This window comes from Harpia harpyja, chromosome Z (genome assembly GCF_026419915.1).
Source record: "Harpia harpyja isolate bHarHar1 chromosome Z, bHarHar1 primary haplotype, whole genome shotgun sequence".
Classification (NCBI taxonomy): Eukaryota; Metazoa; Chordata; class Aves; order Accipitriformes; family Accipitridae; genus Harpia; species Harpia harpyja.
The window spans coordinates 6,325,540-6,347,445 of record NC_068969.1 but is presented as its reverse complement, the minus strand read 5'-3'; the positions used below and the strand labels follow the sequence as shown (position 1 = coordinate 6,347,445).

The 21,906-nt window shown below is 48.7% G+C and overlaps 1 protein-coding gene across 3 annotated transcripts in view; it reads right to left on the bottom strand.

Annotated features, from left to right (window-relative positions):
- CACNA2D2 (calcium voltage-gated channel auxiliary subunit alpha2delta 2) overlaps nucleotides 1-21,906 on the bottom strand; it is a 226,119-nt gene that overhangs the window by 126,430 nt on the left and 77,783 nt on the right. For all 3 annotated transcript variants that reach the window (XR_008233640.1, XM_052778011.1, XM_052778012.1), the window contains exon 3: nucleotides 12,042-12,158. Coding sequence is in view for 2 of the 3 variants with exons in the window: in XM_052778011.1 (XP_052633971.1) it covers nucleotides 12,042-12,158 (117 nt within the window). In the remaining variant the exon portion in view is untranslated. The remainder of the gene's footprint in view (nucleotides 1-12,041; nucleotides 12,159-21,906) is intronic.

Below are 21,906 nucleotides of genomic sequence, written 5' to 3'. Positions count from 1 at the left end.
CCCATGCATAAAGCTGGAGCAGTCAAATCCATCTATCCTAAAGGAATTCATCACTTGCTGGAATGTGCTTGGGAAGCCAAACTACCACCACCTTGAAGTTTGCTTATCTGCTTCCACGTTCATCCAAGAGCACCGTTGCTTACCTCCTCTTCCCCATCATGGTTTCCCACTGCCCCCAATGTTGCAAAGCTCAACATCTTCTCCTGTAATCTTATCTGACTTCCTCAGTTACAGGCACACCAGCAGAGACATCTTCATTTGTGCGAGTGGAGAGCGAGGCATGGCTAAGATTAGCAACAGGAGCACCACAGACTGGCATTTTCTCCCTATATAATTAGCTGATATAAAAGCTGTGCCATCTACTGGCATGCAACATGAAACACTGCTCCCAGCACAACTCCAATAAAAGCTGTTGCTACAGCAGCTTTTTGTGTAGAGCTGAGGTGGGATTTCAACTCACGCCTCTTACAAGTAGCAGCACACAAATGACAAACACGGGACAGCCAAAGATGATCGTTCATTTTGCAGTGCCAAAGCCAGGTGATCGGCCACAGACAGGCAGCACTGCCGGCGCTTGCGGGACGCCTGCGCTAGCATCCCAGTCTGGAAGGGTGGTTCAGTCCCAGCCCTTATAATCCCTCACTTGCTATGGAATTACCAGCTTTGCTTACAGGATGTTTTTTGGTTGGGGTTTTTTTTTTTTTCATGCCTGAAGAAGAAAAGCCCCACCATTTAAAATTAATTCCCATTATTATTCTGAAAGTTTTGGGAAGACATTTTGGCAGGCAGAAATACTGATCTACAGCCAGCAGCCCTGCACAGAAAATTGGAGTTGCCACTTCCATCAAACCTGTAAGGGTACTTCCAACAGCCTTTACTGCCACGCTCCTTGGCCACTTTCAGGGACATAGCATATCTGAAACAGCAGAGGAGGGACGGAAAGCAAGGACGTAAAGCAGAAACACCAGCCCAGAAAACAGGTGACTCTGGCAGGCACAGGCAAGCAGAGACACACAACGCCCAGGCTGGGTTGCAGATGAGCTCCCAGGCCCTCGCAGGCGCTGCTGCAGCCCATCTCTGTGCCCGCGGAGCCGCTCCTGCTGCCAGCTCCCCCAGCTAACCCAGTTCCAGCCCTGCACGTCCCAGTTCAGCCAGCGGCTCCACAAGCACCACCAGGCAGGCGCACGGTTAAATGTTTTTGCTCGCATCTGTTTCATCTTGCTTTCAGTTCAGATCATGCCTGTGAACACTAACAGATTTCTCATCACAAGGCTGTATTAAGCTGCTTTTTAATTGCATTTTGAGGGACCCAAAGGCCAGCAAGCAGAAGGGCACTTTATTTTTTTCCAAGGAACATTATTTTTATTGTAGAGGCAGGAAAGGTTTTCAATAATCCCCAGCAAGCAGACAGCTTCCATGCAGCATGCTGGCTGCAGGGACAGCCGGTCCAGAGGATGGGGATGATTTGAGCACTATCTGCTGGAATACCACCGGCTCCCAACAACTCCTCTTTAAAGAGCAGATCACAGGCTTTGGCACTAAACTTGCATTAAATTGATACAATCTCTTTAATGTTATCTCCGGCTCTTTATCACAATTGCATGTGCAATTTACATTCTTGTCGCCTTTTTTTATTACGTTTTTTTTATTAAGATTTGCTAGATTCTTATCACAGATATTTTACACATTGTTGTAGTGTCACTCAAACATTTAATGGGCATCAGCTGCTCTGGGAATATATAATAGCTCCTTGCTATGGGGTAGGGCTGGATGCTGATGGGTTTCAGGCTCACCCCCTTAAAGCTTCAGCAGATGCAAAGTAAAGCTATGTGGAACAGAAAGCACAGTCCCTGGTAGGCAGCATACTACAAGACAGGGAGCACACCTGTGTGCCAGCTGGTGCATAACAGCAAAGCACCACTTGCCCAAAGCCAAGCTAAATGCTTATTACGCAAGCCATCTTCATGACTGTGTCCTGCTCTTCACCTGCAACTATCCCTGCTATTCAAGTCATAGGACTCTCGTGCAGAGACCTACCAAGATAAACTGTGCCAAAGCTGATCTGGGTTTTGTGGGCTGCAGAAGCGAGACTTGCCAAATCTGCTTTCTTTAGGAAAAGAAGGCGGGATTTGAAGAGAGCTTTTGAGACAAAAAAGCTTCATGCAAGTCCATTAACCTCCAGGACCAAGCTTCCACCCCCTCAATCATTAGGGTCTTTAACTTCACTACTTGTCCATAAACAGAGCTATACAAATAATTGATTTTTAGTTCAACTAAGGGATGAAACCCTTAAAAAAAAAATCCTCATTCTACCTGAATTGAATTCAAAATGATTCAGTTTTTCTTCCCAGGTCAATTATTCCCATTCAATATAAGAGCCTTCCATCCCAGATGATGCATTTCAAACATTCAAGGGGAAAAACATGAAATGAGAATAAATTGGTGGGAGCCTTTTCTGCCCAAGATCTTGGGCTTCAGAGAGCTCTTCAAGGATGTACAGCAGCATGGAGGGCAGGGGTCGAACTCCCAGGGACTGAGAGCAGATCCATAAATGCAGAAGTACACACTCCTTGCAAAACTACAGGCAACTCCAGGGAAATAAAGATCCTCCTCTTGCCCTCTCCCACCACACACACGTTACGAAGCCACAGAACAGGGTGCAGAAGTAACTGTACCTACCAAACTGCCATGGAAATGCATTTTCTCATCCCAGAACTAACCAAGGAAATTCAAATAAATCTCTCTTTCAGTGACATGGTTTCTTTTATTTTGCTATCATTGCAAACATTTCTTCCCAACCATGTTTAAAGGTTGTTTTATAAAGAATTAAATGGCAATTCTCTTCCCTAGCACCAATTCCCTCGGAGATCCCTTCCTCTATTGCATCACTCACCATTTTTATATCTATATCTATATAGATAGACCAGTAAGTCTTACTCATCATCTTTTACCCTTTCAACCATCCCCAAATGCATCCCCTTGAGTGCACAGAATAAGGCAGCCCCACCAGGCCTCAGGAGCTCGAGAGGGTAAGGACCAAGCTGAGAGATCCAAGCTTTAAGACAGCCAAGAACTACAACCGCTGCAAATCCCTTGCCAACACTAATGGCTTTAGTTACCTCCACCTCTGCTAAGAGTGCTGTTCCTGCACTGGAGAAACCAGGAAAAACTGAAAAACAACATGCAAACTGCTGTCAAATATGCAACACAGTTTTAGGAAGGGAAGTAAAACGCCCTGTAAGGACTATCTCATCCTTCTCTTCACTTGGTCTCAGAGGTCTCCGAGTTCCTCACGCCGTAGGGTGCAGAGCACAGAAAGACAAGGCACGCGTAGCAATTAAACCCTCAAAGAAAGGTTAGTTCTCATTACAGGGAGTTCATAGTCTTCCTCCCTGTGCGTGCAAACCAGCCCGGCAGCGCTCGGAGAGCAGGCGTGAGGGCAAGCTTTGCTCAGGCTAAAAGCCCAGCTAAAACTCCCAGCGCTGCTGCGTGACCCAAGACCGTGAACCTCAGCCCTGGATGGAACCCGGGGACTGGCAGCGCGCTGCTGCTCCCCTCAACGTGCCTGCCTCAGGGAGGAGCGAGCACATAGCGCCTGCCAAAGAGAAGATGCTTTGGGGCTGGGAGGAATCCATAAGCCTAAAATAAATCCCCGGGCAAAGGCAGCAGGTACAGAGCTCAGTGGTACAGACCTGGAGCGTGAGAACCAGCGTAAATTCACCTCCTGGCTGACAGCTAGCTGCCAGGATAGGGGACCAGAGCGATATTTCAGTTTTCAGGAAGGAGAAAGTCAGGAAACTTTATTTGGACAGGAAAAGTAAGAAAACTCCACTCTGGGTTGGAGAGCTATACTAAGAGACATAAGCTTGTTTGCAGAACCGGTTTTGCCTCCTCTTTTGCTCCAGGCCCTGAGAGGGCATCCCCCCAAAGAGGTCTCTTCTCTGAACTGCACCATCCAAACTTAAAGCAAATACCCAGAAACAATAGCCTTAATCCGCCAAGGGCAAGAGAGGACAAAGGTTTCTTCATTTGTTCTTTGCCAACAGCCAGACAAGCCCACGGTGCCTGAAGGCTGACAGCACACATACAGGGCCACAAACCTGCTATGGAGACTTACTGAATATTTTAACAGGTCAGGACCATTGCTTTTCACTCCTCCATCCGTGACTCCAGATACAGTTGCGATACCGAGTCCATACCTTGTAGGGATGCCCCCAAACAGGATCATCCCAGGAGCCCTCCAACCTCCAGCATGCGGCGGTGCTGGGGGAGGCAGCAGCAGGAGCCCCCATGCCCTCGCAAACCTCCGCAGCCGCAGAGCGCACCAAGCAGCTTGCAAAATTGTAAAGCCCATTGGGCTGGGCTGCTGCCAAGCGATCATGGGAGAAGAAAGGGAAACGTTCAACATAATCTGCATGAAAGTGCAGGAAGCCCTAAATCGTGTTAGTGCTATTAAGAAAGCTGGTTACGTTGCTCGGCAAACTGGCCCAATACAGTTTTTGTAGACTTGTTACAAACATCTGATTGTCCCTGATTAGATTAGACAATAAACTCCCATCCTGGTGTGTGAGCGCTGTTCGGCTCCCCTCTGCAATCTGTAAATTAGAATTCCAGACCTGGGAGATTGGATTAAAATTGGATTACTGGAGTAGGTCCAGCACAAGAACAATTGTGAGGCAGGAGAAGACACACATACACACGAATGAAAAAATAAATAAATAAATACATGGGGACAGTCAGCCAGGATTTGATTAGGAGTGTTTAAAAATAGAATTAAAAACAAAAGCCACCAACCAGCAACTAGCAAAGAAGCGGGATGAGGGATGGATTTGTCACTATGAATTAACAAAGCACAGAGATCATACCTTTAAGTGTTTTGTAATTCAGCGTGCGCGATGTTGATGTTGGTTGTGGTCCCTCCTCCACAAATGTAAGAGCTCCTATCTGTGGCCATGCGGCTGGAACGGGGTGGGTGTGCACAGGGCAACGAAGCCCATATCGCACCAAAACCACAGACTGCATCTGAGCTCACCTGAACTATCCCTTTTTCCTCCTGCATTTTGCTGCCTAGGTGAGACAGGTAACGTGTTCCTTAGCTTGCACACTGGTCTGGGACCCAGCAGGCCAGCGTGACCACTGGCAGCCTTCTGGCATGCCCAGAAGTCCCACACCAGGTAAAATCCAGGGCCGTATTACACTGCAGCAGGAAAACCCACCAGGGCCAAGCATGCAGCACCGCATGCTGCAGCCCAACCCAAACCACCCCTGATGCACTGCAGCTCAGGAGGGTCTCTCTCCTGTCCTGGGACCTCTCTAGTGAAATGCACCAACGACTTGGCCAACGAGCACCTGGAAGAACTTGCTTCAGACAGCTCAGCAGGGCAGCAAGATGGCAACAGGACCTCACACTGCCAGCAGCAGAGGAGAAATCCAATATGACCCCAAGGCTGCTCCCCTTCGCTGCCTGCCCTGAAGACCACATGCCACCAAGACCAGGGGACAGCAACACCCCCAACAGTGAAGGGGGGAAGAGAAAGCCGCCGTGCCAGCACTGCCTTTTTCCTACCAGCCCACGCTGTGACAGAGGTCAGCGCCTCTGCTGCCGAGAGAGGAGGGAGTGGGGAGATGCTCTGAACTGGGCTGAGAGATGCTTTGCTGCATGCCAAATTTTTGCAGCTCTTCAGACAAGTGAAACCTTTATTGTCCCTATCAGGGAGCAGAAGAGCTGATAAAGACTCCATTCACCACATACCTGCAAGGGAAATCTCAGGGCTATCAGAATTGTTAAAGGGATAAACCTGTCCAATTAAATCCCCTCTGCACTCTTGATATATGCTTGTGCCAGACATAAATGGAGCTTGGAACTAGTCCCAGCTGAACAGTAATGCGCTGAGCATTCAACCGGGACTAAAAGCACAACCGGCCAGAGCTCTTACCTCCTGCGATGCCCCCGCTGACCAGCTCTCACCCCGAGAAGCCAGCCTGGTAAGTGTTTTGTAGTAATGCACCAAACTCCCACCTCACCCTCCGTCAGAGGATCCTAAAGCATGGCCAAGTACTAACTACACATTCACATCAGAAGGAATATGTAAGGAAAAAAATGCCAGTAAGTGGGAGAACCCAAAACCAAGGGCAGTGGCTGGAAATCAGAGACAAAACTGAGAAATTTGGTTAAGGCAGTACAAAAACCCAAGCCTTACTCACCTCCAGGTCAAACATCTTTGCCGTGCACCAAATCTTAGCTCTTCCAGCCACCTTCCCTTAGGATCCAAGGTAAAGGAAGACGGGAACACCACAAATTCCTACAGCCATGTTCACCCAGGCTTTGTAGCCACAGGAAACCCAGCCAGATGTCCCTGCAGTATGCTTTCAAAACACAGAAAATCCCCAGAGTCTTGTCCTTTGTATTCATTTTTCTGCCAAAAGAAAATGTCTAATGCCAAGTGTAGGTCTTCCTACTCGTTACATGAAAATCTGAAAGTCTTCAGTGAAATATATTGTGAGCTCCTACATTGTGGGCTCCTACACCTTAGCTGAGGGAACAGGAGCCTTGAACCCTCCTATCAAACCCCTCCTTTGCCCTCAGTGCTCATTCCACCCTGGAGCTAAATACATAGCAACAAAAATCTGCAGTTAAATTCCACAACAACAGAACAAACCCCACAAACTTTTCTGTTAACTACTTGTTGTTAGTTCTCCCATCACCAGAGCCATGCAAGGTGCACTGAACCTACTACATATACATACATCTATGTGAATACACACACACATATATAATACACATTATAAATTCTCCGAGACATGAAATGCCACTTCGCTGCACTTCCAGTCAACACGTCATATTTGATACTGCACACAGCTGAGGTCCACTGGAAATATAACAAACTTCACCTTAAGTCAGAAGATTTTGACAATGATGTACATTATGCAAAACTAAAACAGTTCTTTGGAAAAAATACCAGCCCAACCATGTCACCAGCATCCCATGGGGGCAACGCCAGAGCCCATAGACATTCACACCATGTTTTATGGATCAGGAGGCCTCTTTTGAGAGACGAGGGAAGACCACCAGCACGGACAGCAATCTTTAGGCTGGTCACGGTGTATAAATAGCTCACTTCAGGTCATAACCCACTCAGTAAACTGTGGGATGTGTCGCTCTCAGGAGGCAAAGCAAATTGTCTGTGGTTAAATATGTGAAGGATGAAGCAGTCAGCATCCAAAAGCAGCGTTCACAAGAACTGTATAAAAAGTAGAAACAAGCCTAAAACATACCCTAGGATCTAAAATTTCCATCTCTCAGCCTCCTCCTCCATCAAATCACAACTCCCTTCTCCCCCAGTCTGCAGAGCTTGGGAAAGGATAGACTCAGAGGCATCACTCGTGCACTTCACCTAGTATTATACAAGAATCAGATCTGGGGTGTCCATAGACTTGAAGGAGAGGGGAACTACCCTCCTAGATCCCACACCACAAGAAATGACCTCCTCTTGTTGCCCCACCACCTTTTCACTGCAGAGATGCTTTTGCGGCAATAGAAGAATTTCCTGAGGCACTGGGCTTGCGCAGCAGAAACGATGCAGCAACCCCTTGAGCTGCTTGCACCGACGCTTTCTGAAGTCTTTCATCACCTCAGCAGCCCCCCCGCCGCCCTCTCGCTTTGATCTACACCGTTTGGCATTGCCAGCACAGGTGAGGAAGCGGGGCTGGGCTGCCAAGATCTCAGTCAGAGCTGGGGCATCCAGGGACACGGCATGGCAGAAAGGAGCAGCCCGGGTCTGCCGGCAGAGCACAAAGCACAAATGCAAACAGCACAGGGAAGGGAAGAAAAGATGCCCTTGTGGTCTGGGCACATGGAGAAGGCAAGGGGCTGGATTTGATGGCAAGGGAAGCTCCTTCCAGTGCCTTTTATCTTTGCTGCTTCCTTTCCTTTCTATGGAGAACTGGCTTATCATCACCAATCTCACCAAATACAGCCAGTGAGGCTTTAGAGGAAGAGAATTCACTACGGGTGAATTAGGGAATCCTAGAAAGGCTATACAGAGAGAAGAAAAGAAAAGGGAAGAGAGAAAAATGCCCCTCAGGTTTGGGAATGCAGAGCCGGCAGCCACCCTGCGCCCACCCCCAGATGATGGCTTTGCCCTGGTTCACTCAATGCTCCACCAGCAGTAAACTCCAACAGCTGGTCTCCTAAACAAGCTCACCAAAGAAGCCCTAGCATGTACATGTCTCTCTGGGCACATACAAGGGCAAGGAGGGGTCTGAACATACTGAGAGATTGAAGAAGAGGTAGGAAATGTAAGTTAAAACAGAAAAGTGGCAAAGAATCTATTTGGCAAACAACCAACCTGTTGAATTCTAGTCTTAGATGATGTCAAGCCACAAGCCAGTCAGCTGCGATTTCCAGCACAAGGAAAACACAGTGGGGATTTGTAGTCATTTGGCAACCTGCCACCTCGTTCCTTTTCACACCTGAAGGAAGATATCTTTCTTAAACCTAACAAGGGCAAGCTCATGAGCGTGGACAAGAAGAGCCCCTTAAACTTCTACCCAGTCAGGAACATACCTACTGTTTCCTTACACCTCAACTGTAGCAAGATCCCTGGAACTTAGCCACAATACAACACCCTGGGTAAATTTAATGTCCTCTCCTTCAGGAGTTACTCCACCTTAGCAATATCTTTTACTTCCATTTCAAAGGAGAGTAGCTGTACTTTTGGTATTGAAGACCATCTCTTCTACCTCCCCTCCTGCTAAAGCTTGGGAATAAAGGGCAGCTGGAACTACAGAGCCCAAAGGAGACTGTAAGTGCAGGCTTGAAGCAATGAAATCATCACAGAGAAAGGACACCAGAGGATGCTGGGGAAAGGGGCAGTTAGTGCTGATGCAAATCCACGTCAAAGAGGCTGCTGTGTGTGACACAGGGTAAAAGTCCCCCAGGAGCCAGCCGTAGGTGTTCTTCTCTACTGCCAGCTGGAACAGGTGGGGATTGCAAAAAGATCTTCCTAGGAATTTTTCTGTCCCATGATGAGACTGTCATCAGATATGATGGTCTGGAACAAAAAGGGAGGGACAGCATCCAAATAACCAGCCCCTTGTAGATGACTTATTTTAGGAAGCAATTACCCTCTCTGCCACACACCCCTGGCTCCCGCACTCCTCCGAAATGCACGTGGGAAATCAGAGTGTCCTGCTAGTGCCAGACCTGTGCCACAGCACAGCACCATGGCTGTCAGGGCCAGACAGCTGAGCTTGGTTTCCTTGTGCTTCAATTCTGCTTTTTAGAAATGCAACACGCAAGGTAAGAAACTATGTATTATTAATAAATGCTCTACACGCAGTTTACCTTTAATAAAGACACATTAATATTTTCACTTAGAAACAGAGGAAAACAGGCTCTTTGATGACTGGACTGAATCACCACCTAATCAGCATGGCACTCTTGAACTGTGCACCCATCGTGTGTGCCCAAAGGCTAGCTAGCACCTTCCTACAAAGCCCCACCAAAACACAGGCAATATCCCTTCTTTCTCCTGCCACAAAGGAGACAGGGATTCATCTTTTCAGTAGAGTGAGCACACGAGTGACGTGGCAATTCATACATCAAGGAGAGGCTCCATTTCTCCCTCCTCACCTGCCCTCGCTGATACATGGAGTCCCACCTGACTCAGATGCTGAAAAATATATTTCAAGAAGTCATCATCACTCTCGTGAGTCATGAGACAAGGGGAGGAAATGACTCCAGGAGAGATGATTCAACTAAGGGGAGAGTTGAGACAGAAGAAAACACGGGCTGGAGAGTGGAAGAAGCTGTGGGAGCCCCACTGCTTCGAAGGAGCTTATCACAACGTGAAAGAAAGTCAGAAGATCCAATTTCTCCTCCTCCCATCAACTTCTCCATTTCCAGTTTTTGTTGTCAGTACCACCAATCCAAGACATCAAGAATTTACATGCAAGCTAGATGTAAGAGACTGCTCCAGCCGGCAACTGCGCTCAGGAGTCCCCTTGAAAGGACTAATTCAGGCCAATGGATCATCGTTTCCGCTACAGTAAAACAGCACCAAGAGCTCATTATCTAACCAGCACTGCCAGAATCACTCCTCTGTGTCAGGTCCAGCATCAAGCGAGCCCTTAACAGTGTACCAACAAGTCCTGCCCAAAAACCCAACAAAAAGGAACTCAAATTGGAAGATGAACAACTTTATTTGTACGACAGGCACAGTCCCACCCTCGACCTAACACCAGAAGATGCACAAACTCTTTGTAAGTCTGTGTGAGTCAGAGCAAAGGTTAATAAAAACCACAGCAACCAATCAGCTGAAATTCAAATGACACAGTGGAAACCACCTAGCACAGTCTTGCTGTGTAACTCAGTGTTATTACCCTGACCATCCCACAGGAGCCACACATTGTCCAGGTGTGTATCAAGTTCACAACTAACTTCTCTCACCCATGTCTTTCTCCAGCATCTATAGGTGGTGCACATCTCTGTAACATTTATTAGACGATATATGCTCAAGCATGCACACAAACTATATGAACACAGGGATGCAAGCACACGTTAAGAAAAGAACTGGTATCCCTGGTCTTCACTTCCACAAACCCAAATGCAATGCTGACAATGCCCACCTACTTAGTTCCACTTCAGCTCCTTCCATTCAAGCTAAAACACTTGGTGTGAGTCCCAGGTAGGACTAATCTTTACCTCCCAAAGTCAAGAACTGAATATACAACAATCTTCTTCACCCAAATCCCTACAGTTACCATCTTTGTCAATCACTGTGGACAACCCCATACCATCCTGACACTCAGGCCAGCCTTTGACCACCCTTTGACCACCCTTGACTCAGATCCTATCAGGTCTTGAGACTCCCCTGGCCTACATGGGTGTCTTGTGATTCCTTCTGCGTACCTTCTCTGAGCTGCTACTTCTTACCCAGCCGTGGAGATAGGTCACTTCCAAACCCTCACTGCTTTAGTTACACTCAGTTATTGCAACACCCCTTCCCTCACTATGGCACTTCTTCCTGTGCTCCCATTCCTGCCTATCAGGTTGAAGGGTGACCAGGTCTTTTTGGCTACACTCCCTATGCAGACACAACAGCTACGCTACCTGCTCTGAGCCTTCCCCTTGTCTATTGCCCCACAGAAGCCCTTCCAGTTAATCAAGCTACAAGCCATATCCAGTTGGCCATACTGCCAGACATCCATTGCACAACTTCATGCTGCTCGCTACAATCAGGTATTTGAAAGGACACTACAGCTCCTGGGAGTGAAGCTCTTACATGGCTCCCATACCCCTCTGCAGCAAAGAGGATATCTCCATCTCTCCAGGAAGGCAATTACTTGTCTCTTCCCCAGTAGCAGAGAATGCTGTAGCAGAGCACGGCCCTGCTGCCGCTTCATTACAGCCACCACCAGGTTTTACCGAGCCACCACCATGAGCAGGTCACGTTGCTCCACTACAGATAAAATGAATTCATTTTAAAAAGAGTGTTACAAAATAGGACGATAGATTGGAAATGTATGCAGGCACCCACGAGGGCAACTCACACACGCAGTCAATCACAGGATTCAAGTACAAGGCACCGGCACAAACATTTCAGTGCATCCTCTCAAACAGGAGAAACCCCACTTGTCTGAAACACTTCCATGAGCTATTGCAGGGACAACACAGTACCTTTGCTTCCTCTCACCACACCCCCAGTTAAATGACTGGGTCAGATTTGCTGCCAGGCTTTTGCTGTCACTTGTATTCTTGTGGCAGCACCTTCAGGTGTTCACATGATGGTGGGAGAAGATAAAAATCAAAGAGATACTTATCACATCACATTATCACATGATACTTCCTTGCCTCACACCCCAGACGTACTTCATATTAATCTATGCAACTGCAGGAGGCAGGATGCAGTGCCCAGAAAAGGCCACACAACCACAGAAATTACTTTGAAGCTGAAATCGTAATGCTACACCAGCATCAACCCTCTTCTTTAAACTGAGCATATCCGCCAAAGGATCGGCACGCAGGCCTATCGCCTTACCTTTAAAGCCCGGACTTTCTTGGCCAAGAGGCTCTCAATGTCCCCTGCGACTTTCTCCACCAATTTCCTGGGCACGTTCTCCTTGACTTCAAACAGGTTTCTATTCTCATTGTAGATCTAAGAAAGGAAACAAGACAGACAGTCAATATTAGAGAGAAGTACAGCAGTCTTCCCACAGAAAAGCTGATCCCCTAACACAGAAGAATTTTAGCAACATGGATTAGGTAACAATATAAGCTTTGGAAATGAGGGGAACAAGGGAAGAAAGGCTTTGCAACCAGAAAAAAAAAAAAAAAAAAGAATTCAACCTGCTGCCCACACACCACTGGCTTTACAGCTGCCTGCCTTCATGCCTGCAGGCTATGAGCATCCCCCCTTTCGCTCAAAAGCAGAGCTGCCCACCTCCCCGCCTCTGTTGAGCCAAACCAGCAGCACAGGCAGAGCCACCACGCTGCCTTCTGTGCTCTCCCTCACCCAAACACACCCCTAAATCCCACTGACCGCTCACACACCCCCTCCACAAGGCCACTTGCTGAATTTTGCAAGCGTAAGCCCAAATCCCTGCCTGCCCCCAGCCCCCTGTGCACTGCCCGCAGGGTTCGTTAGGTGCAGAGCCTGGCAGCACGGGTACAGGCAGGGCAGCCCCGGGCAGAGGCAGCAGTGGGTACCAGGAATGGGTGCAAAGGGATCACATAAAGTAGGATAAAACTTCATCTCCAAGCAAGCCATAGTAATGTTGCACCCTCAGGAAATCAGGATTTCTGCAACCAGTCCAGAATTTGGCCAGGATGCAGTGGGGCTGATGGGGAGAGGCACCAATCTATACTGGGATTATCCTGAAGGCCAGATGCAATTACCTGGATTTGAATGTTTGCACCCAAAGTGTGCAGGTGTGACCTGTGGGCCTGCCCTCCTAAGCCACATCACACAACTGCAGAGGACAACGCCAGCCCCAAGGGAAGCGCTGTTGGCATCAGCACTACCCCAACAAGAACGGCTCAGTCCCAGCACAAGACTTCACAACCACCAACCCCTCAGTCACCTCCTCAGATCATTTTCCGATTTGTTAACTCGGCATGTCTGCCAACTCACGTGCAACCAACACAGGGTAAAAGAGAAGAGCTTTTTACAATCATCTGAGATTGGGGGGCGGGGGGGAGGAATCCTCATGCCTTATCTTTTCTTAAGAAAGATACATGAAGAAAACCACACAGCAAGCAGGATTCTGCTTCTCTCTTCTCTCTGAATCCTTGGGCTACTTGCAAATACCTGCAATTCCAGACATGAAGACATCCAGCAGCAGAAAACCCTCCAAGGAGAGCTGGACCTCCCCAAGGAGGTAGCTGACTCTATGCTTAACTGTAATTTCCATGCTAAGCATGTCTGGCACCTACCCGAGCTTGCATGATCCTTGGGAGCTGAATCATTGCTTCCCACGGGACAAAAAACCCTCTTTGTTGGAGCTGGAGCTTCATTAGAAGTGAAATACTCTGCCTTTAACTGCTGGTTTGTTGCAGACCTGACCATTACGACAAAGGAAGAGATCAGGTGGTGCAGAAACCAATTCCCACGAAACATCTGCCTGCCTCTGCCCTGATCTGCCCTGGGTCTTGGGGCAGCACCCAAACACAAACAGTAAACAACCAGCTTCCACAAGACAAACACGTACCTCAGAAACCCCCACATTTCACTCGTGCTGGAAGCACAAAGGCAGGACTAAGGAGGCTTGGCTAGAGACACCAACCAGGCTGATACCAGCACAACTGTTTCTCTTGGTGGAGCCAGCGAAAATAAAGGTATGGGCAGGCAGGTGCCCAGGATCTGGACAGCAGCACATCACACAGCTCAAGAACAGGATGAGACCCTCCTGATATGTTGGGAAACTACTCCACCCTTTTTCTTTTCCAGATGTTAATGAGCCGGAGCAGGAAGCAACTCCTGCTTGCTGAAAGGCAGCTGGCAATGAATTCAAGAGCCTGAGCAGACCCCCCCCCCCCGGCCCCCACCAGCCTCCCCTTTCCTTTCATGGTTAAACAAAGCAGTTTCTGAGGTTGAAGCTGCAGGAGAACGCTCAGAGACTAAGCAAAAGGCTGCTCTCTTGGCTTTGCATGGTCCCTCCAGAGCTACGGGGTTAATCTTCAGGCTTCAACTTTCCTTTCTGCAGCTCTTGCTGGGGTCCCTGCTCTGCCTGAGCTCCTCCTTTCTTCCATGCCACTAGGAAATTCCCAACAGCAGGCCTCTCCCAGCAGCCTCGTGTCCACATACACCATTACTCCATCCTAGCTCTACTCCAGGCAACTGTTTTGGTGTTTTTTTTGGTGTCCCCCCCCCAAAGCCGCAAGGGATTCAGGTAACCTGCCCTGGCTGCCAGGATGGTAACATATCCCGCCTCTATCAGTGGGGTGGCACACAAAAGGCTCAGACTTGCCCGTTTCTGGAGAAAACAGCATTTCTGTGAATTTTCCTGGTTACTGACCTGCAAGAGCACAGCCCATGAGCCAAGAGCAGAGACGCAGCAAGCCAAACGTGATCCTTGTCCGACTCCTCAGTCCCCAAGAAACACGTGAAGCATGGCTCCAGCACCGTCCCAGAGGTTCTGCTCTCGCAGGCTCCAGACCTGCCAGTCTTCAAGGAAGTGTAACTCCAAGCATTAAGTTTTCAGCCAACCTGATTCCAAGGGCTTCACCCAAATCATTTCGGTCCCCAAACCACCCATACTTCACATCAATTTGGCAACCTGTCTTATTATAGGTGGTCATTATGTGAGCACGGTGACTCCAAAGAGGATGCTTTAGTAAGAGAACACATTTCAGAGGCATCCTCAGACTCCAGCAGAAATGATTTCTAGGTGTCCTTCACATCAGAGCTCCATCACACCCCGAGCTTCAGACCAAAAAGCGTGTATTGCCAATAGCAAAACATCCTGTGCTAGAGAAAAATGCCCCACATCAGCACAGAAAGGGTTAAAGCAAGGAAAGCTCGACACAAAGCAATATTCTCTCATACTCTTTTTTTCCCTTTGGTAAGTAACAGCATAACAAAATAATGCATTTGGAAGACATGCACTACCTCCAGCTGAGCAGCGGCAATTAGGAAAGCAAAGAGGAGCAATCTTCAAGGAGAAAGCTTTGGGTAAGGAGGGCGTCCTGACATTAGTATTTTCCTATTACGAAACATAAAATTGGCTCCTCTTGGTTACGGACAGAAACAGTGCCTGTCCACAAGGGAAGAAAAAACAGGAAAAGAAACCAGGAGATGTTCCTCCAGCCCTCTGCAGCTGCAGAGCTCTGCAGTCTTCTTGGCTGAACAGTTCATCAGCATTAATTAGAACAATTCAACATGAATTAACAGTGACCATACGTGCACAAGAACGTACCAGACAGGCAGGGGAATGAATGGTAGTGCTCCAGGCAATTAAGAGAGCTTCTTGCTCTCCATCATAGCACTTTGCTTTGGGTTGTTCAGAACTTGGCCAGGTTTTACTTATCTAAGATGACATTTCCCATATTGGGTTTTTCCTTGAGCAGAATCGAAGGGAGGATTTTCCGGCCAAAGACATCCCAAATGTTCTTCAGTGATGGCAAAAGCCCTTAGTTTTGTCCAGATTAGAAAGCCATTCTCATTGAAATTCTCCTGTGATCTGGTGCTCTGGGACCTGGGTTTGAAATTTGTAACAGCAGTGACCTTGGAGTCAAGAAACAGCTGCTTTTGATTCCATGTAGGTACACTCACACACAGCCGTACCGGCACTCTCGGGGAGAAGGGGGGTGCGGGTTGCATGCTCTTGGTAGACTGGGTTTTACTTTGCAATCCCTTCGTGAACACACCCCATCCCCTCGCAGTCTGCATGTACCCCCAACAGGCAGGGCAAGTGGGTGGCAATGCAGGAATGTGAGAGCAAAGCCCAGTCCTGCAATGCTCCAGCCATGCTGAAACCAGAAGTAATGCCTCTGCATTAGCCCTGCTCAATGTGGTTGGCAAACTTGAAGTTACTGGACAGGAGAGGGGCTGCACAGAGCTCCTGAATTACCTACGGAGGTATTAGCCCTCAGGCAGCACAGAGAAGGAAGCTGTTGTATTCAGGGGATGAAGACCAAATTATAAACTGCAAATCTCAATTAAAAAGTCTGGGAAGGGCTGAAGCTGGATGCAGTGGCCAGAAGATCCAGGCATAGCAGCTGGAAGAAGAGTCCAGCAATGGATGCTGAGAGTGAACTAGTAAGTGGCAAGAGCAGGGGGAATATTAACACAGGCAAAACAACAGAAAGTACTGAGCTGAAATAAAAAAAAAAAAAAAAAAAAAATGGTGGCAGGTGGGGGGGGAGAAAATCAAACAGCTCAAGACAACCTGCAACATGAAATATTTAATCCCAAATACTTCTAAGCAGCTGAGAAGATGATCTAAAACAGCACAGAAGTGCTAAGTAGCCTCACTAAAAAGCAGAGCTGGTAACACAATCAATTGCCAATGCACATTCACAGTAGCAACTGTATAACCGAAGAGGCAGAACTGATATTGCCTCAGAACATCCATTCTCTAAATTCACTTGTTTGCCGTGCTCCTAATGCACAACAAATGATGCTCATCTCTGCTATTAATTCCCTCTGTGCCTACATATCCAGGGAGCTGTCAGGGTTCAGAGAAAGCATTTGCCACTCCCCAATTCCCCATGAGCGCACCCAGCACCATGAAGCTGGGCAGCCCAAGAAGGAAGAGAAAAGGGTGCAGAAATACTCCCATGAGTGCAGAAATCACTACTCAGTGAGCTGCCACAAGAAGACACAGCACCTTCCCATGGGTCAAGATATCTGATGATAAAACATGAAGGTAAGTAACAAACTCCGTGGGAGCTCCCTGTATAGCACCGTTAACACACGTGCCTTTGGGCACTACTAGAAAGTAAAAATTGTCTCCTCAGCCCCAGCCTTGCCATTTCCACGGGCGCTGGCCTCCCCTGCGCAGCAGCAGGGCCAGTCTCCAGCCTTCTTGCCCAGGACAAGAGGGAGGACACTGACAGGAGGGCTAGGATGGTGGGGTACACATGCGATCCAAACCAGATCCCTTCTTCTACCCTCTACCCCCAGCTCCATTTCACATCCCCCAAGAAGCAGGCCTTCCCCAAAATCAAGCTATTGGAGGGGCGGCACTCTGCTATGCTTGCACAGCATCATCTCCATGCCAAGACTCCCCCTCCACCTTAAAAACAACAACAACAACAAAAACCAAGAAGCTGAACCCTAACATAGTAGCTGGTAACCCCAGCAGCTCTCAGCCCCACTGGGCCAGGACACAGGCCATACCCACAGCTCAACCCTCAGCTGGGGTTTGCTCGTGGCCAAGCCCTGCAGCCCCGCAGGGAGAGGCTGCGGCACTCCAGCTCCTGCTGCAAAGGTAACAGTCATCCTCCAGAAATTGGTTGGTTCCCCCCCCCCGTATGAATCCAATACACCTGGTTTGGACAGCTGCAGTCCAAACACCAGCGTTTAATCACAGTGCAAACCTGCCTTGTTTGCAAAAGAGCAAAGTACTACATGCAGCAACAGAGCGGGCTGCCTTCCTCCTCCCAGAGCATCGCACCTCAAAGTAGAGGAGCTCCAGGTGAGGGAGGCCAAAGACCAAACCGCACCTCTACAGGCATGATAGCCATGCACACCTGAGAGAAGCCCTCATGCCCCAGAGATGGGACTGTGCCATGTCATGCCTTACAAAGGCCACACACCAGGAAAATAAAAGGTTTTTTCCACCTGGCATTATTATGGGGGCCAGGAAAGGCCTCTGTTCAGGGGGATACTTCAAGCTCCCGCAGCCAGACCCATGCTGATCAGGTTTGTACAGTGACCCAGATATGGTCTCTGCAAAGAGAATTAGTTGGTACAACAAATATTGCAGTAGGATGCCTGCCCTTAGAGGTGCCGCTTGCTCAGATGCCCATCTAGTGCTTCTGGAGCTTCAGGATCTGTTGGGACTCCACCAGACAAGCAGCAGTCTGGCCCATTTTGAGGCTCATCTCACCTACGGTGGGGTCCTGCCATTTCCCCACGGCTCAGGGTATCACTGAAGAGGAACAGGGGGAACCCTCAAGCAGACTTGCTCATGCCTTGGGTACACAGAGCAGACCCCTCTGATGAATAGGGAGCCTAGAGAAGAATTGCCCAGTAACTTAAATGACCGGCAAGAGCACTGTGAGATGGTCCAGGCTGAGCAAGGAGCACTGTGGCTGGGTAACAGGGAGGAAAAGGAGCGCTAAACCCCAGAGATCCTGCTGGAAGATGGAGGCTGCTCAGGGCCACGGGCAGAGAGCAGAGACAGCACGATTCCCATCTCGCCCCTTGTTCCTGCTGCACCTACTGTTGTTAAATTTCATCGTCTGGTGCTTATAGTTCTTGCAATGATGGTAATCATCATGGTGTCTATATTACATTAGGAGGATGTCAGCCTCGGCGCAGCGTCAGGGATAATCAAGCAGGCAGTGATAAGAGCGATACCGGCCTCGCTGACAGCCCGCCAGGACAATTGGTGCTGCCTGTACTACATTGTACGGAGCAGATCACACATCACTGCAGGGATGAGGGGGATGGGGACTGGCAGAGGGCATGGGGATGGCCTTCTGGTAAAGCGGCCATTAGCCGGGAAGGTGCTAGACCTCGGTTTTCCTCGTCGAGGAGTCGGGAGTGGGGAAGGCAGCCGCAGGTGAGCAGCGGTGCCACAGTCCAGCGAGGGATTTGCAAATCTACCCCACGCCAACTCCCAGAGCCGGTACCGCGGAGGCCACCGGCCCTGAGCACGCGGTTCTGTGAGCACAGCCCCGAGCCCAGACACCCACCGTGCCGTCCCCTCGGAGGCTGACCTACCCCTTGCCACGACCTCTGGCTCGTCCTCAGCGACAGCCACTACTCCTGCATCCTGCGGATGTGCTCGAGCGCACGCAGGAGGCAAACAGCTTGACATTTACTAACCCCATCTCCCTCTCTCCTCGCACAGTGCCGCTTCCCTGCTGCGCTCCTTCCTTCCACCTACCTAATAAAAAGCAAGCACCCTCTAAGCAGCTCTCCACAGATCTCCTGCAGAAGCAGGACAGGGAAACACGCAGTTTAGCTGCTCCTCAGGGATGGTCAGCTATAATTGAAGCAAACAAACCATAGAACTAAGGTCTCCATCGTTCACTGAAGAGCCTGCTAAAAGACAGCAGCACCACAGAGGACATCGGGGACGAAAGGGAAGGCAGCCCACTCCACTATGGGTGTGGTGGCAGCCGCTCCAGTGCTCCCTGTCCCCTGCCCTGTCTGGCACCAGCACCCGCGTCTCCCATCCTCTGCAGCGCTGGCTGGACTTCTGCTCGCTCAACCCAGGATCACGAGCTTCTACGGCTGAGACTTCAGGCCTGCCAGCCCTGAAGCAGACCTGAGACTGCTACGCATAATTTAGCAACTAGACAGGGATAAAGGGCTATGCACAGTTAGCCTGGATTATGGAAAACCTCTCCTGGCCTGGAAAGCTGCTTTTAGTCTTCAGCAGCCCAAACCCTTGTTCGGGGAGCTCTCAGAGCAACAGACCCAGCCCAGGTGTCTGCAGAGACTGAATCTTCTGCAAGGTAATTCAGTACCACACAACTTCAAACTCAGTCTTCTCCTTTCAGATAAAGTGCCATAAAAAGAAACCATCACATAGTTGAAAACGTAAGGTCTCAACCAGGGTGGGAGCTCTGCCCAGGCACTCCTCTGCACACTCACAGCTGCCTGGATGGCGTGGGTCTTGCTGCCAGGTCAGGGCGCGAGCCGACCAGAGCCTGCTATGCTGATGTACGAGAGGGAGAGAACAGCTACAGCATCTCGGACAAATACCCAAACGCATTCAGATATCACATGTTTGCTAAAAATATACACTTGTACAGTAAAACAGAAACAAAACAAAAAACCCAATCTGATCCTTGACTCTGGCTGCTCTCTTGGTTATATGGGACATAACAACAAAAGCTTTAGTAAGGAAAACAGTATTTTTAAAAGGTATGTCAACTGCTTTCCTTCAGGTGCTTTCTTTCAGGATATACGCAGAAGAGTTTAACCGGTTTGATTAAGTCATGTCTATACAGAACAGCTGTACTTCAGATCAGCATCATTAAAATTGCACCTAGAATAATACCCTAGGAGGAATTGCACCTAGAATACCCTAGGTGCATCCTAGGGGGGGATGCTGTCACAGATGAAGATATACTACCCTGCTATATTTTGGCTTTATACTATTCCTATCAGAATCAGTGTCTCCACACTATGGATCGTACTGGGTTTACCCCATTGTCCCTAAGAGAATGAAATTATGTTGTACCAAAGCAACGGATAGGTCAGATCAAAAGCTGCATTAATACAGCAGTGCAAATCCTTGCACGTGAAGCTCTTCCAGAAATACATGCTTGATTTATATTGGTTCAACAGAACTCAATTTCCCACTGCTTTACCTATAAGCAAGGATTAAAATAAATTTTGGAATCGATCGTCAGTTTAACTGAAATAGGTTAAAGTGCTCTCTGAGGCAGACAGGCACACGCTCTGCTGAAGCACCACACTGGACCCACCAGGACAAGCACAGGGGTCGGGGAGGAAGGGGACACCGAAGGAGGGTTCAGAGGAAGGCAATGGAGCAGGAAGCCCAAGGGAACAAGGGACAGTCTGTGCTGGGACTGATGGCTTCAGAGGGCGCGTGGATGAGATGAACAGGAGATGACGATGAAGATGGTTAGAGAAAGGTAAAGCAAGAAACTTCTCTACTTCTCAGATGACCCCTGGACTCTGTGTGGCTGCAGCTCTGCCTTTCCCTCAGTTGCTGGATTGTTAAAAACTTTGTTTTCCTTTATCATGCTGCTTCTTTTCCAAGCCTTAATGTTTAGGACACTGAAATTACAAAAGCTAATACAGACCCAAAACGGGATCTCACCGGACTCAGTTTCCCCAGCAGCGAGGAAGATGAGGAAGGGACCACCACTGCTATGAGAGAAGATGGAAAGCATTTCACCCAGCCTCTTTTGCTGATGCACACCAACAGCGGCAGTGCCCAGGGCAGGGCTGCTGCAGCCGAGCAAAGGCTGCTCCCCCGTTCCCTGCAAGCATACCCCAAGCATGCACGGCTCCCTCGCTCGCTCTGCATCGAGCGATGCAAGACTCTAGGATCCTCAGAGACTTGACTTTAAATAAATAACCAGGCCTCTCTCCCAAAACCGCTTTATCTTCTGTGCCAGAAAAGCTGCTGCTTCTTGTAGGAAGGGCTGTGGAAAAAGGCTATGCTGTGCAGCCTCTAATACTAAAGCTGCCAGACATATTTTGCAGCCTTTCCTTCTAACTACAGAAGAAAAAGAGTAACAACTACCTCACACTGCCTTTTATTCTTACTGATGGCTACCACTGGCCAAATTCAGCTCTCAGCTGCAGTGATGCAAATTTGGGATAACTCCACTGACATGGAATTAAACTAAATCTCTTATTAGAGCTAGAGCGATTGAAATCTAGGCCAGCATAAGTCAGCACTGTCAACAGTTACCCCTACAGTTTTCTGCAGAGTAATGATCTATTTTAAAGAAACTGAACTTTTAGAAATAACAACTTTGCAATTCTCTTGATTTACCTTCTGATGTAGGTTTTGGGGCCTTCTCTGATCTTCAGGGATTCATGTTTACAAGCTTTTCTCCTTAATCTCAAGCACTGGAAGCATCTCTGTAAATGCACAGACTTGTTGGAAGCAAGGCTGGAAGAGACCCACTTGTCCAACCCATCCCTCTGGCTCATGCAGGATCTACCTAACCTGTGCTGTTCAAAAGCCCTGCTCCTGCCCACTGGTGGTGGAGAACCCAGGCTTCCCTGGCTGATGTCTTCCAGT